The 15869-nt window shown below is 42.3% G+C and overlaps 1 protein-coding gene across 3 annotated transcripts; it reads right to left on the bottom strand.

The window, feature by feature from the left end:
* On the bottom strand, positions 1–10969 carry LOC144721901 (maspardin-like). Of its 3 annotated transcripts, none has more exons than XM_078599840.1 (9): positions 10796–10969; positions 7759–7854; positions 6132–6293; positions 5419–5499; positions 5100–5245; positions 4159–4273; positions 3247–3354; positions 2408–2548; positions 1–1990 (listed from the first exon to the last, which is right to left on the bottom strand). In XM_078599840.1, exons 2-9 carry the CDS (start codon positions 7819–7821, stop codon positions 1853–1855), a joined length of 954 nt encoding a protein of 317 aa, XP_078455966.1. In that variant the 5' UTR covers positions 7822–7854; positions 10796–10969; the 3' UTR covers positions 1–1852. The 3 variants fall into 3 exon arrangements, with proteins under 3 accessions (XP_078455966.1, XP_078455969.1, XP_078455968.1); XM_078599843.1 differs by having other exon boundaries at positions 4165–4273; XM_078599842.1 differs by having other exon boundaries at positions 10804–10927.
* Positions 10970–15869: the final 4900 nt, after the last annotated feature.

Genomic DNA, 15869 nt, shown 5'->3' with positions numbered 1-15869 from the left:
TAATTTGCGAGGTTTTAGTTTTATTAAAGGCACCTACATTGAAAGATCCTTATAAATGCTACATATACAAATACAACTTCCTAAAGGATAACTACAACGGTTGGCAGTTCACTTTTATGTTTTGTTGAATATAAAATGTGGTAAACTATACAGAAAAATAAGTGGTCTACATAATTAAAACATACCAACGATTGCAATAAAATGGAATATATTGTTCAAACACGATGTACAAATTCAGCAAAGAAAAAAATACTGCATCATGAGTAAACTGAGGATATTATTGATAACAATTAATGCTTTCTGGGGTGTAAATGGAGTACGGTGGTTTCATGTCAAATATTACAAAGTGTTCAGTTAGACTGATTGTTTTTCTTTTAGAGAAAAAGGCACAGGTTATATCTACAGACCACGTCCCTATCAATTAGTGTCGTCTTATATTTTCAGTCAACATTCACATTACCAGATGCTATTTTCTATTTTCGTCAAAATGTAAGAGTAATGCTTGTTTAAATAAAAAAAGCCATGTTGTAATGTATAACATCACATCAATGACACTTAAGTGTTTTAATAGCAATACAAATAATGCAATTTAAACATGTGATATAAATGTAATTTAGCTACCAAGTAAAACAGCTGATTGGAAGGTAACACATGTTGCTTGTATGCTTCGTATTGCTTTAATATCGTGGTGCTGAAAAATACTAACTCGAATCGGTGACAACAAAATGTGGATTCAATGCCCTCTGATCTGTCAGTGACAATCATAAGGCAGGAAGATGAGAAAGTAACATTTGCATAGGATTTTTCCAGGATGATCATGTTTTTTTAACGTGTTCATAAATGTTCTAGTGATGAGAAGTCCATACGGATGTCAGAGGATCTGGCCAGACTGAACTCTTGAGAGATTTTGTGGCTTGGCTTATATGTGTACTGCACCAAACAAGTCCAACCATTACATTAGTAAACACCAACACCTCAACTTCCATTCAACACTACTGGCTTTTCTACTCAAGTGTCCCCCACACCTCACACAAAACCATTGTTTTAACACAAAAACAAACTCAAAACAGTATATCACACTACCGTACTAGAAAACTACAGTTTATGATTGTGGTGCAAAATATTTGTGAACAATAGTTACAGATATTAAAACATCCGCAGCTGGGAAACAAAAAATATTCAAAATTGCATGACATCTTGAAATTCGAGAGAAATATTTTGGAGTTAAGTCATACACCAAAGTGTCAGTAACTGATGAAACAAAAGGCTTTACCCTTTCTAGTATGCATGCAGGTGTTGAGGTATTCAAACACCAAATAGACACATTACAACGCATAAAGTCTGCATTAACCACACATACTTGTGGTACAAAAATGCAAACAAATATTCCTTGATAACAAGGAATATTGGCCTTCACCAAAAGGGTACCATAGATGTAACTACTTTATAAATCCCATCAAATGTAGTATCAAAAGATTTAACTCCAAAACATTTCTCGAGATTCAAACTTTCCACTGGTATGACTTCATCAAGAAAAAAACTCCACGTCCATCTAACATTTGTATGTTCATCAGTTGGGTCTCTCGTCAGAGAACTTAACATACAGACGCTAACACAAAGTAAACATGGAAATCTTAAGCTCACAACATTGTGGGGCATGAATGAGCATAAAATGACAGCAGTGGTGCACAAAGATTCAACACCAAACATTAGCAGCACCTCATAATTGTGGGCAGCGACGACGGATGCATTTTATACTCCCGTAGACTCCTGTACCGCCGCCACCCACGGCCACCCTAACAGGTCCCCCCCCCCCCACCCCACCAGCAATGACAAGTCACTCAACAAACTCTTATTTTTTGTGGTTTCCTTCCTCATCCTCCAAAGCCTCAGTGAGATTCCCACCCCGGCACAACTGAAGTTCCTCCGAGCTGATCGTGTCGGATTCGATGGCGGCGTACGACGTACCGAGGAACTGTCGGAGGTGAATCTGGCCAGAACGTCACAAGCCGGGACAGTGGGCACAGGGTTTAACAATCGTTGAGGAACACAATTTAAGACAGCCAGCTGTCAAACCATTCCCCAGAATGATCCTGCTTCTACATTGACAGTGCAATTCACAAGTTGACAATTTGAGCCAAAACGCATAACCTTGTTGATTTGTGCCATATTTGGTAATGGAGACATTGACACATCGTTCCTAAAAATCATCTGCATGGGGAAAATTCGCCAAAATGCGATTCTGGATTTTGGTGTCAACGTAACCATCACAGCTTATTAAACAAATGTAATTAAGTGACCAATGAGAGGATGGATAATTACATAATTTTGTGACTGTTAAAAGCAATCAAATAATAAACTCATTTCTCAACAGGGATCAAAGTTCGTTAAATGTACTTGTTGGCACCTGGATGTGGAGGTTCACTTCCATGCTACGGGAAAGGTAAGGAAAGTTGCCGCCTGTCTTGAGGTGAGCCCTCCGGGCCAAGGGGAACAACTTGTACATCTCTTCCTTCACGTCCACGGAGAGCGCACTTTCATCAAACACCTACACCACACGCGCATTCACCCACCAACCCACCCCCACACACACGCGACAAGGTGATTACAGACATTTCCTTCTTTATAGTTGTAGACTTGCAGGGGTAAGCATCGTTAGCAAAAACTTACCAAGGCTGGCACAGTACACAAAGTGGTTATGTGGCCCAGCACTATGCACGGCTGATTAGTTTTCCTAAGTGCTTATGTTTGCATACCATCGCAGGTATTTATTTTAAGGATGAGTTGACATCGAGAATGATGATGTGTGTATGTATGCTGAACCTCTTTCGCACCGTACGTAACCAACCGTGCTTATCAAGAGGTGCGGGGAAAGGACCACAAAATAAACACGAAGCAGTTCTAAAGAAATGAGTTTTCAATTTAGAAGGTTCACTTACTACTGTCCACTAACTTTTATGGCCAAGGAATCAAACACGGGTCACCAGGATTGTAAAATGTGCAACAAGAAAATGGAAGTAAATTTTTTTGGCCAATTCTCACTTCCTAAAATTCTTGAATTTGTGCAACAAAAAATGGAAGTACATTTTTTCGGGCAATTCTCACTTCCTAATTCGTGAAAATAATCGATTCTTTCGTAAAAATCGTGATCCAGAATCGTGAAAATGTAGCAAATCGCTGGGAGGGGGAGAATCGTTGCACAAAACATTGTTGCTTGCGGAGAGCCCCTCCCCACCCCTTTCTTACGTCCATGACAGTGATGAAGATGCCATTCAGCTTGTGCGGCTCCACGTATGAATCCTGACAGTTGAGTGTGAGGCGCGATGCCAGGTCACCCTGAGTCAAGCTTTCAACCTAGTGGGATCACGCAGTTAAATCAGAAAGGATAACAATGAGGACCAATACGAGATATGAAGCACCATGAAGATATTTCCTGCTACAGAAATATACAAATTCATCCACCCCAGCCATCAGGCACATCGATCGTAAGCACATTGCACTAATTGATCATTACACCATCATTTGAGATTTTTTTTTTCCAATTGCATTGTACCTTCTCTCTTTCCAAGTGGTGTGTTTTTATCATTGACAATCGGTAAAAATCATAATTGACTTTTGTCATCAATAGAAAATTACTAACATCGCTTTATTACTGTACAGAATAAAACAGCGAGTACAAATATTTACTTAAAATAGCATTTCGTTTTTAAAGACATGTTTCAATAAAACAAAACACATGTGGTATTAGTGCCATACTTACAGCACAAAGGCTGTCACCAAGTTGCTATGGTTATGCTTTGCAAGCTTTACTGAACATTTTTACTGCTGAACTGGTTGAGAGAGACAAATCACAAACAGCGAGTCTTAAGTCGATGGGCCAGACAACTAATGTAAGCGAGTGTGGGTGGCTGATGTAGCGGGTTAGAGGGTGAGTGAATGATTGAGTGGTAAGTCGGTAGGTGAGTAGATGAGCTGCACACAGAAAAACAGCAGGGGATGTATCTTAATATCCTGGTGCTTGGGACAATCAGGTCACATTGTGTCCTGTCGACCAGTCAATGGCGACTGGCAGATATGCCGGTACAGATTGAGTTGGGTGACCTGTAGAATATTTGAAAAGATAAGATGCTTCGAGAAGCTAATGTGTCAACTCCTTACTCTCACCGAATCCACCATGAAGTCGATGGCATTGGCCATGGCAGCATCCATGAGTCCGTATGCAAAATTCCCCATGACAAACTTCTTCAGCACAAAGGATGGGGCCATCCAGAAGCTGCCAAACACAACTCGATGTCAGCATTCCAATTGTTTAACTGGTAGTCATGTTATGAATCAATTATATTCCAAACTCGCGTAGATAGAAGTGCACCATTCTGTTAGAGAGAATGACTGCAGAAGATGAAGTCAAAGAACTACTTAAAAAATTCACTTTAATAGTCATCTGTATGCACACCAAGGGGACAACTTTAACATGCCTTACAACAAGTGTCCGTGACATGTCAAACTGAATTTTCTTAATTCTCAAGAGCTGAAATAAATGTTAGTAAAAACACAGATAATACTTTTTGTTCACGGTCACTGATTATCGGGCTGAGACCATCCAACTTGCTACACTTGAGAAACTGTTTTCATCATGGTTCACTGCCTGGATTTGAATCCAGGATCTCAGTAGCGCTGCTCAGTGTTCCGAGATGCCAAAGCTTCGATTTAGCAAAACAAACACATGTCATAATGAACTGCATCAGGGATTTTGGAAATCAAACCCTCCCTATCCCATGAAATCCACCAGTTGGAATTAGGTAACAAACAACACACCTGACCTCTGGAGATTGATGTTGAAATCTGTCTTATAGGGAGGCATATAGAACTAAAAGATTTGGAAAACTATGGTCACATTGATTTAACAAAAACAATACATTGCTAAAATTGTGCAATGAGATTCAACTGCTAGACTTGTAGATTCCTCACAGGAAAACCGAAAATAACATGCATATATTTTGTTCATACGTGGCTCATGCCTATCTGGAAGAAGTGCCATATTTCACAAGTACAACTCGCATTGCTAATTACAATAAAAGTGACGAATTCCTCAGGAGTACCTTTTCGCACCCCACATCTGGTTGAAGACAGCTGTGTCGCAGAAGGAGTTGCACAGGATGAGGGAATGAACGCGGGGTGAGCGGAATGTGTACTCTGTGAACTTTTGTGCCAGAAACCCACCCAGAGATGCCCCAAATAAGTGTACCTGCAAACAAAAGGCACATCACTCAATTGCAACGGTACAACATTTGAAAAAAAAATCCTCCATTCCAAAGTTAAAAAGTGTTAAAGTGTTTACAGAGTCTTTAGTCTAAACTTGGTGTACGTTTCGTATATAAAAAACTTGGTGTTTGTTAAACACAATGAGGCAAGCCTGACTTCGTCGAGTTGAAGATGGTCCAAGAGTCTGTGGAATCCTGTACAGAACTCGCTCAGGCTCCAATAGACGGGGTACTGCACCTGTCAGTGGCACGAGAATATGAATGATAGAAAAATAAAATAAACCATTATTAATATGCGCAATTGTGTACTATGAATTCGCAAGAGTGTTACTTATATACTCTTTGGTTCTTTCGGTAAAGTCACGTAGATGAAAAATAAAAAATAATAAAATGAAAATAACTAAATTAAATCACGACGTTTCGGAGGCAACACACGCTTCCTGATGACGGAAGCTTGTGTTGCCTCCGAAACGTCGTGATTTAATTAAGTTATTTTAATTGTTTTTTAATCTACGTGACTTTACCGAAAGAACCAAAGAATATGGATGCTTGCAGTCACGAAAACTTCAAATCTAGAAGTGTTACTTCTTTCAAAAGAAGAGAGGAAAACCAACCACATCAGAGGAAAGGTGAAGAATATGGAAGCACCAGGGTGATAACCAAGTGGCAGGCCAAGAAAGATGTGGTTCCAAGTGGTAATTCAGGATACAAAGCCTTGTCCGGGTGGATGTCGAGATGATTAGCCAGGACAGGAATGCGTGGATGAGCAAAATGCCAGGAAGTATAATATTGCGTTCAACACATAACTAAAAACACTGTTCATGAGATTTAGAAACGTTTGATTGTTCAAAAAGGGGCGAGCGAGCTTACAGAGATGACGCGGTAGCCGCGAGCTGTCAGCGCCAGGATCTGCTGGAAGAAGATGTCGGCGGTGCCGCTAACGGGCGGCAGAAAGATGAGAGGACAACGCACTTGGCGCGGCCCCGCATCATACAGTGCCCACACCTTGCTGTCATCATCGTCCACAACAATCTGGTGATAGAATGAGATAGTGTACTTGAGTCTCCCTTGCACAAAGGGTTTTACACACATGAGCATTGTCAGGTGGCCAGCATAATGTATAAAACATTTATTGTGAAATCTGTGTAAATATTTCGGTTTTATCTCCTTGCATTCGTGTATTTTCTCTGGGTACTACGGCTTTCTTTCTTTTACATAGAGCTAAACACTTATTAATGGTAATTGCCAAACATCCCAATGTATATATTAAAAAAATCACGATACTCAATGATATTTTCCTGGCTAAAGGAAGCTGAGCATGCAGTATGGTACGAAAATATGAACAAAAAAATTGAGATTATAAAAACATGTCAGAAAAATTTATAAAATTTTAAAGAACAAAAACAACCTTTCAGACATACAAATAAATTGCACATAAGTTGAATAAAACCAGCGGAGCCAATTAGCCACCTATAATACATAAACAACTGTAACCTTTCAAGTTGCCAGTGTTATACATTCACAAGGGCTCCTACATTATTGGCTACTACAATGATAGGAGTAAGTTACTGTTGGCAAGACTGCTCGCTAAAAGCCTGTAATCACAAGACAATGACAGTGTTATGAAACTGGCATGGCCAGGAAGCATTTATGTGATAATCATCTCTGTGTGCAACTGCTCAATCATTACACTCATAGCAGAAACGACACATCAGATGCATTACTGTACATAACATATACATGTAGACAGTCCTGAGTAAGTTAAAGTAGAAATCTGTGACAACTGTAGTCTAGTCTGTGCTTATAAGTGGACAAAATAAAAAATGAACAGATTTGGGTCCTACAAAATTCCAATAATTATTTTTTTACTTCTTTGTATTTGAACCAGACCTAAAAAATAATCTATGCTTTAAAGTGGACATATCTTACATTGGTAACTTTTAAAGGGGTGCTCAAATAAAATCGAAATAATATTCCAGACAATTCAATATTTCTGCCATTTTTATAATAATGCTAACTTTTCAGGGAGATTGAGTAGAACACATTGCTATAATAGATAATGACTGGAGATCAAACCCAAAGTCGAATTGGCAGCTAGGGAACAGGCTAAAGCTTAGCTCCACCAAGGAGATGGAGCGATTAAATCAGCTCTGTGCAGGTGCTGAATGGATTTCTATGTCGCAGGGCTATCAGAAATGGTGACGGCTTGAGGAGGCCTTAATCCACCAGTGGATTATCATGGCTGTTGGTTGATAATGTGGCAATAACACCATATAGTGGGCAAAGCGTGCAACTTTGACTGGTTTAGAAAGGTACATTGCCCAATATTTACGCAAACATTTCAAAATAAACCAAACTGTGTGCTGTTGCTTAACGTGCGCTGCTAACTTTATTTGCGCACAGCGGTACATTTGACTGCTGTAAAAGGATTAAGCTTTCTTTCGATTCTCTCTTTAACCATACAAAGTCGAGCCCAACATGCTGCCTGTCTCCTCACCCGCTTGAGAGGCACGGTGCTGCGAAAGAAGTTGTACTCGGGAGAGGACTTCATGTCCCCCATGGTTGCCGATCGATGGTGTCACAACTTTAGCAACTGAAAGGTTCACAAACACAACACAGCACAATGTATATCTGCAGGGATGGACAACTTAGAAAAGCAGCACAATGTATATCTGCAGGGATGGACAACTTAGAAAAAAAAGCTCAGGAAAATAAGTAAAGTAGACCATCGATTATCCGATGCGAGATTATCCGGCTTCTCACATTATCCGGGCGTCCCGGGCGGATCGGACAAAACCGGCATGTCATCTGGCATGTAATCCGGCGATTGCCGGAAAACCGCTCCAAAGGCTGTACCAGTCCGGCTATTGGCACCATGTGCGTGACAAAAAAAAGTAGCTTTGCACGATTTCAATATATATACATTTTTCATGACTAATAACTAATTAAAAACAGAAAATATAACATGCGATCCGGCGAAAAGTGCGTTGTGTAATTCGGCGTTTGCCTGAGCGCCGGTCTAAAGGCTGCATCAGTCCTGCGAACGGCAAACACATTGGGTGTTTAAACAAGAGTGTACGTCCAAGTAGGTTGCTCCGTAAAAGCAATGTGTTCGATTGCGTTATCGAGCAATATTTACATTGCTTTTATGGCTTTATTTTGGTGATTTCGAAAAGTGTTTTGGTTTGGCCATGTTTGTTTGTTTGTTGTAGTACGGAGTGAGACTGATGGCCTTAATCTAAGTTGTCTTGTGGTTGTTGTTGTTGTTTGACTTGCATCCCACTGGGAATTTTGCACACAGCGTTGGTGTACGGTGCTTTCTTCTTGAATTATTGCTTTTTTTTCTTGGATTTTCTGTTTGCACTTAGTCACATAGTCACTTTGTTCATGTTTTAGTTTTTTGTTTGTTGCGGTTGCACCCGATTCAAGAGCCGAATGGCTCACAAGGGCTATACCTAATAAATGAAACTTGAAAACTTGAAACTTAAAACATATATCACAGTTGAATTCAGATTCTGAATAACCACCTCCAATTCTACACCCCACTATCATCACCCCATGCAGAGTCTTGGAGACTGGAGTGGTAAGTGCAGTGCAGTAAATACAGAAACTTTTTACAGTCGGATATTTTTTATGTCTATTTGCATGTTTATTTATGGCAATTTCACAGTCAAATGTAAAAGCCTAAAAAAATGTTTACGCATCTAAAAAGAAAATGTTATGCAAAAAAGTGCAAAAATAAGCTATTGTGTAACAATGCATAACCAAAATACGGATATGGATTCTAGATTTGAAGCTTTCGTGACTGCAAATTGAGTCTTCCCGTTGCTGATCATTGCTACAATGCTGTGGGTTCTCATGAGATTGTCTTTTCCGAGACCAAGTTGCTCTGCAAACCTTCTGGCTACCATCAGAGGTTTGTGCACGAAGCCATCCAGATATACAAACACAGACAACGTCAACCGTGATGATGGGTACAAACTGAGTAATCATTGGAAAGATGTCATTAACCATGTAAAAAAGAGTTAACTACACATTTGTACCATCTTATCTGACAGGTACTATTCTACTTTACCGAGTGTTGACATCCACAGCGTTTGCTTACTTTTATGCTTATTACCAGCTAACACCGGCCACAACCATGAGCCGATGTGCACCAATGTTCTCTTTTAGCCCCGCTCCCCAGGACCATCAGGCCATACCCCTGGCTACCACATTCAGATAAGCCCCTCCCTCCCCCCCTTAACTTCTATTTAAGGGCTTGCCTCTTGGATTTTTTTACTCACTTAATACAGTAAATTCAGCTGTGACGGTCCCACCTGATGACGGAGACTTGTGCTGCCTCCGAAACGTCGTGATTTATTATTTTATTTCTATTATTTTTATTTATTTTTACCTACGTGACTTTACCGAAAAAAACCTAAGAGTACGGATATGGATCTGAACCGAATACATTCCTGTAGAATAGTAGTGGCATTCGCACAGAGACGGAGGGGTCAATGGCTGTCACACATCCATTGACCCCTCATCCCCCGCTCCTTCACCCTCAGGACCCTGACCCCCCATCCCCCTGCTATTCCGAAGCACCCAGGAGCCAACACATCCCCAGCCTTCCCTTGAACCCCTCCAAGATCCCCTACAACACCTAGGACCCCCCCCTTATCCCAAAGAACCTCCACTTCCACCAAAGCCCCCCTCCACCCCCTATAATCTTACCAGCCCCTAGGAGCGCTCAACAACACCCCATAACCCCTTAAGAGCACCCTCACATTCCTCAGCACCCCCTCCTAAAACACCCAAGCCCTGAAAAACCTCGGTAGGACCTCCCATCCCCTACAACACACCAACAATCCCCCCCCCCCACCGAACCGCGAGTACAACACCACAGAACAGCTCCTGGAGCTGCCCGGCTCGGGGTCAGCAACTCCGCTCCCTGCGACCAGGCTCGCATGACCCCCCACCCCCAAACACGCGTCCCGTGGAGAATAAAGCCAAAAGTTCGATCGACTAAATGCAAGTTGAACCTAAAGGACACACGCCTGAGTCCAATGGGCCACGATGGAGCTGTCGGTGGTCGCCCGCCTTGTTTGTGAAATGTTTTATTGCTCCGGTCCGCGTTAGGGACCTCTCGGTGAGTCGAGGTTTATTAATAATAAGAGGCTCTCATACTATTAGGTTTTTTTCGGTAAAGTCACGTAGGTAAAAATAAATAATAAATATTAAAATAATAGAAATAATAGAAATAACATTATAAATCACTTTTTTTTAACCTACGTTACTTTACCGAAAAAACCTAAAGAGTATGAATCCTTGCAGTCACGAAAGCTTCAAATCTAGAATAGAGGCTCTCGTCTGAGAAGAAACACACACGTTCACTTTCTCTTGCGTGTACGTTTCCGTTACTAAAGGGGTTGTTGTTGTTTCCCGTCGTCGTTTTAACGTTAACTGTTGTGTTGTTTGTTTACGCTACTGGGATCGTGTCGCAACGCGCCGCGCGTGAGAGGCCTTGTCTATAAACGCGAGTTTATACTTACAAGGGGTCACAGGAGTCGTGAACGAAGACGCGGCAAGGAAAACGCTGAGGAGCCACCACCACCACCCACCTCCCCCTTCAACCCCCGCCCCGGTAGCCGCTGCAACGCAGCCACGGGGGTCACCACCGCCACCACCTCCGCCACCACGCAGCGCGCCGCTCGCTACGACCACGACCTCTGAACCCAACAGCCGCGCGCGTCACGTGACCCACGATGTGGGGGGGGGGGAACCCTCGCCACGTGACAAGCGGCCTGCCCGCGGTCACGTGACAGAAGCGGACGCCTGCCCGCGATCACGTGGCACAGGGTGTCGGGTGTTTGCGTCACGTGACCCGGGCCCGGCATACGTCGGTCCACGTGGTCAAGGCAAGTGACGTCACGCTCGCTGCAGACGCGCGGCCGCCGAGGTGGGGGGGGGGAGGTGGCACGTGACTCGGGCTTTTTAAATAAATGGCCGGCTAGGCGAGCACGTGGGTGAGTGTGATCAGTCGTGCCGTGCACGCATCGCCAAATCTTACAGTGCTTCGATATGAAAACAATTAAGTAGTTCTAGATTTGAAGCTTTCGTGACTGCAAGGATTTATACTCTTATTTCTATTATTTATTTTTACCTACGTGACTTTACCGAAAAAAACATAAGAATACAATTAAGTAGAGCTGTGACTTTTTTTGCTGCTTTGTCCAAGCTTGCATAGGCACCGCGGTGGAGTCTCCTTCGCCTGGTGTACAGGTCGTGGGCTCGATCCTGACGCCTGGTATATGCAGGGATTCCTATTTACGAACATTCGACTTACGATCTTTCAACGACGAACAAACCTGTCCGTATGTCCAGTTTCCTGTTTGGAAAAAGAGTCATAAGTTCAACCGCCGTGCAATAGATGGTGGTGGCATCTACATCAGCAGAACATGAAGAACCAGTGGCATAAACAGATTATAAAGTTATACAACTTTTAAAGCCATTCCCCGTGTTTAGTGTACATGCCATACATGTTTGACAAGAGTAAAGTTGGACCTACAAACCTTCGTAACTAGGAGTCCCTGTATTTGAAGTTTGCATGTTCTCCCCGTGATCACGTGGATTTTTCTCCAAGTCCAGTTTTCCCTCCACATTTAGAAACATGTTTAGATTGGCCGATATGAATTTCCCCGTGATAAGCGACTTCGTTGAGACATCATTTGTGGCCGGGTCGCTTCTAAAAACGAGCAACATTTGCTCAGTGGGCTTGAACTGGTAAGCACAGTTTTTAGTTTTTGCACTGTTACAATCGGCAGGAATGTATGTACTTGTGCAAATTAAACTAATAAACTTTATATATTTTTTTAATGCTTGTGTAGTGGGTTCACGGAGAGTAGAGACGGCTTGTCGAGGCAACACGTTTATTCCAATAACAGTAACGATCCCTAACACAAAGGGGTAGCGGCCTCTCCACCCGATACCTGGGGAGGTATAGCCTCTGGGCTAGCGTGCCCCATCACTGGGACTACGTGCTCTCAGCCCTCCGGCTAAGGGGTCCGAGGGGAGGCTATCTGACCCGACCCAGCCAAGGTCCTCGGGTCCCGACCACTGGCCCACTCGGTCCCCGCCCTTAGGACGTCGGGTACGGGGGTTCCCAGGGTCCTAGACTAAGCAGCTCTTCAGTCTTCAGCTTGACGATGACTGCCGGACCCGTCCAGGAGTCCGGCTTTTATACCCGTTCCCGGGTCTCTCCGATCCTAGCCACGCCTTCCTTCTGGAACTCTCCAGGGGGCTCTGGAATATTCCCCCAGCCCCTCCCTTGGGGTCTGGGGAGCCCTATTTGCCCAACGGTCCGACTCATCTTACCCATTCAGTGTACCACCCCCTATTGACACACGTCCGCTACTACAGGTAAGGATGAATGGAAAACTACAGTGCCCAACCATGCTACTACACTTGCGTACATTTTCTCTATTGCACTCCTGTCGTTGTTTGTATTGTTTGTTGTTACTCACTAATCCCCTATAGCCCCTACTGGACATCTGTGAAGAATAGCTTATCAGATTACTCCAGTCAAAGTAAAGATTCTGAATCCGAGTCCACTGCTGGATGAGGGCCTGATACGTTTAGTGCAAGGACACCATGCGTGTATAGTGATTGTGCCAGGAACCTATCAACTTGTAACGCGCACCAAGATTCACTCACTTGTGCATTACATTTTGACATTGGTCAGTCTATTGTGTTAATCAAAGGTGCCCATTTGGCAAGGCCGAGTTCAGTGAGATATTTTGTTTAGCCAATGTCAAGCCAACAGATGACATCACATGACCGTTTAAAATAATGGGTGCACTCAAATCAATTTAAGAGATTGACTACTAAATTATAGCCATGGAGTAATCAACTTTAATTTAGGGTACTGCAGAGAAACAAAAAACATGAACCCTTGTCACCCCACAAAAACAAGCAACATGTTCTGCGAATGCTGTAACATGTGGACAGATGCACATGACAGGAATTACATATCCTGAAGACAATGAACCTTAAAAATAATTACCATTTTCACATTTGGGTTTAAAAAAAACATTAACCATTTTCCTATACACATCTATAAATATTACTAAAATATCTCAAGACATTTTAATTTTTTTGCAACAAATATACACACCCTTTTGTAGCGAGGCAAAAATGTTGGTCCATAAACAAGCTGCGATAAATGGCAATACAGTACGTACTACAAGTGTCACAAAGCAATATCGGTATTAAAATGCTACTGCCAAAATGCATACACACATGCAAGCCAGGTGGCATACTTAATCAGTCTTAATCACATAGTTTTACAACGGTGAAGCCTTCAAGCTGAGTTGTTTTTCCCTCGACCACGTCGACGTTATTACGAGATATTAAAACAAAATCCCAACTCTCAGAGCATGACATGAACGCCTCTCCCAAAGCAGCAATGAAGCATTGGTGGTCGTTTACCAGTCTCTCACTACCCAATTTCATACATTTTAATCTGTGTGATTGTATTACCACCAAGAAAACACATCAGTTAATCTCCAGAGAGCATGTGGTTCCAACTGTGGAATGCTTCCACAATGAGTGTCATCGGCAGATGCTAAGATGAAACTGCAGTTAGTGGAGACATTTCCACCAGGGTCAAGAAAACCACGGGTATCGTGGCGATGCCTAGACCGTATCCATACAGGGTGGCAGCTGCCACACAGCAAACCAACGTGGGGGGGGGGGGGGGAGTCGTTCTCCGTCTGGCCCAGGGGTAGGCAACCTGCTGCTTCGGAGCCAGATGCGGCTCTTTAAGGATTGCTTCCTGACGTTATTTATTCTGTACCGTCTTGTATCCACATGCATTGCAGCTCTTGAAATAGTGAGCTTTTTACCGAATTAGAAAACAAATGGCTCTTCTTGTTATTTTGGTTGGCCACCCCTGGGCTATCTCGACCAGGCCAACAACACCAACTGGTCTTCAAAGAGCAGACGATGCCTCACTCATCTGCTCCAGCGGAGTTTGTTAGAGGAACAGTGCACACCTGATAATTTAAGCACCAATACTGACAGTGCGTGGGACTATGCCTAAAATGATCGTTATTGATCGAATTTGTTATGATGGGCATGAAACGAATGAACTGGAGGGGGTGATCAATTGCACTTGTCAATGTGTCCAATGCTTATACAATCACAGTCCATCATGGCAGGTTTCTTGGTTAACTCTGCCCATCAATAGGAGGCGAATGCAGGAACAATCTGCAATCTGGTGTGACAAAATGTCTCCATTTGTGGATCATGGCGCATGCATCAGTACATAAAGGTCTATAAATACAGACAATATAAATAAGGATGCTTTTACATAATTACATTATTTACTTGCAACTGCGTATGCCGTGGTGAATCGCTGAATAGCAACCTGTCAGCAACAAGCCCAAAATATTGCTCTGCCTCAGAGTTTTAGAGGCCATCACACAACTTGTACTTTTCAAGCCAACAACACTCAACCTTAAATATTGACTAGAATACATTACTATCGATAAACATGTGGAATTGGTGTTAAAAAAACGTTTAAATGGACCAACTCATAGGTTTTCATTTTACCCCTGATTACATTTAAAGAATGCCACAAACACTTTCCCAGTCATCAAAGTTCAAATTCATCTCTCTTCACCATCTGAAATTGGACAAAATTGGAAGGCTAATTTGTGCCTCAAGCCCACCCATTGTAGTTTTATTAAACAAAGTCACATTAGCCGCACGAGCAACGTGCTTCATTCCGTAATTGATGCAGGTTGTCTTTCTTGGACACCGTGGCCATGTAACATCGTGGCCAATACTTAACTAAACTAAGTGGGAACCAGACATGCGAATACATTCGGGTGGACCAAATGAGCTTTACAAAATTTATATTATTCTTCAAAAAGGGTGTAACCCATGCAATAACCTGACCATAAACTTGTTTACTGTAGTTATGACAACACCTGGTGTTGCCAAACCCAGCAGCGGCTTTAATTGCCTTGAGATACAAATGTTTACAATGGCTGCAATTATGGAAATACACCAAATTTAGATATAATCGTCATTTAGAGCCCACTGGTAATGTAGCAAAATATTAACGTTTTCCAAAAGATAATAGCAAGCTATATTATAATAACATGCTACAGGCCACGGACAAAACATATACGGACATTAACCATGCACTGTGATTCAAAGATATGCTACAATTTGGCCAATTTTTCCACTTTGTCACTGTCACTGAAAACCGTACACACAAACTGCACCAAACAGTTTGTGTTTGAAGAAGCAGACATTTGGAAGGAAATGTATTCTTTTATGGATCTTAAACCCCAATGAGTAAAACTGATGACAGGGCTTTGACTGATCACACCATGTGGATTTACCATCATAGAGACGTATGCGGAATCAACGTTTGGCAACATCAAAGGAGTACTGTAAAAAATCATAACAAAAGTGCTCTCTGTGCATCCGTTGTTTTCTTTTTGTGAAGACCAACAAAACTTAGGTTTGCTTTACAAAAAATACCTGTCTGTGTTAAACACCGAGTTCTGTACACCAGTGAATTATCTGTCAATTAGTTAAAACCATAGCACAGTT

Source organism: Lampetra planeri, chromosome 13 (assembly GCF_965212315.1).
Source record: "Lampetra planeri chromosome 13, kcLamPlan1.2.h2, whole genome shotgun sequence".
In the NCBI taxonomy this organism is placed as follows: Eukaryota; Metazoa; Chordata; class Hyperoartia; order Petromyzontiformes; family Petromyzontidae; genus Lampetra; species Lampetra planeri.
The sequence above is the reverse complement of the archived record's forward strand: the minus strand, read 5'-3'. Positions and strand labels throughout refer to the sequence as shown.

What these genes read in the sequence shown, in the direction of transcription:
- LOC144721901 (XM_078599840.1), bottom strand. Translation starts at nt 7,821, where the DNA reads ATGGGGGACATGAAGTCCTCTCCCGAGTACAACTTCTTTCGCAGCACC. An exon ending in ACCATCTTCAACTCGACGAA is followed by an intron (nt 5,246 to 5,418) that starts GTCAGGCTTGCC and finishes TTTTGTTTGCAG; the next exon opens with GTACACTTATTTGGGGCATC. An exon ending in AAGTGAACCTCCACATCCAG is followed by an intron (nt 1,991 to 2,407) that starts GTGCCAACAAGT and finishes CGTTCTGGCCAG; the next exon opens with ATTCACCTCCGACAGTTCCT.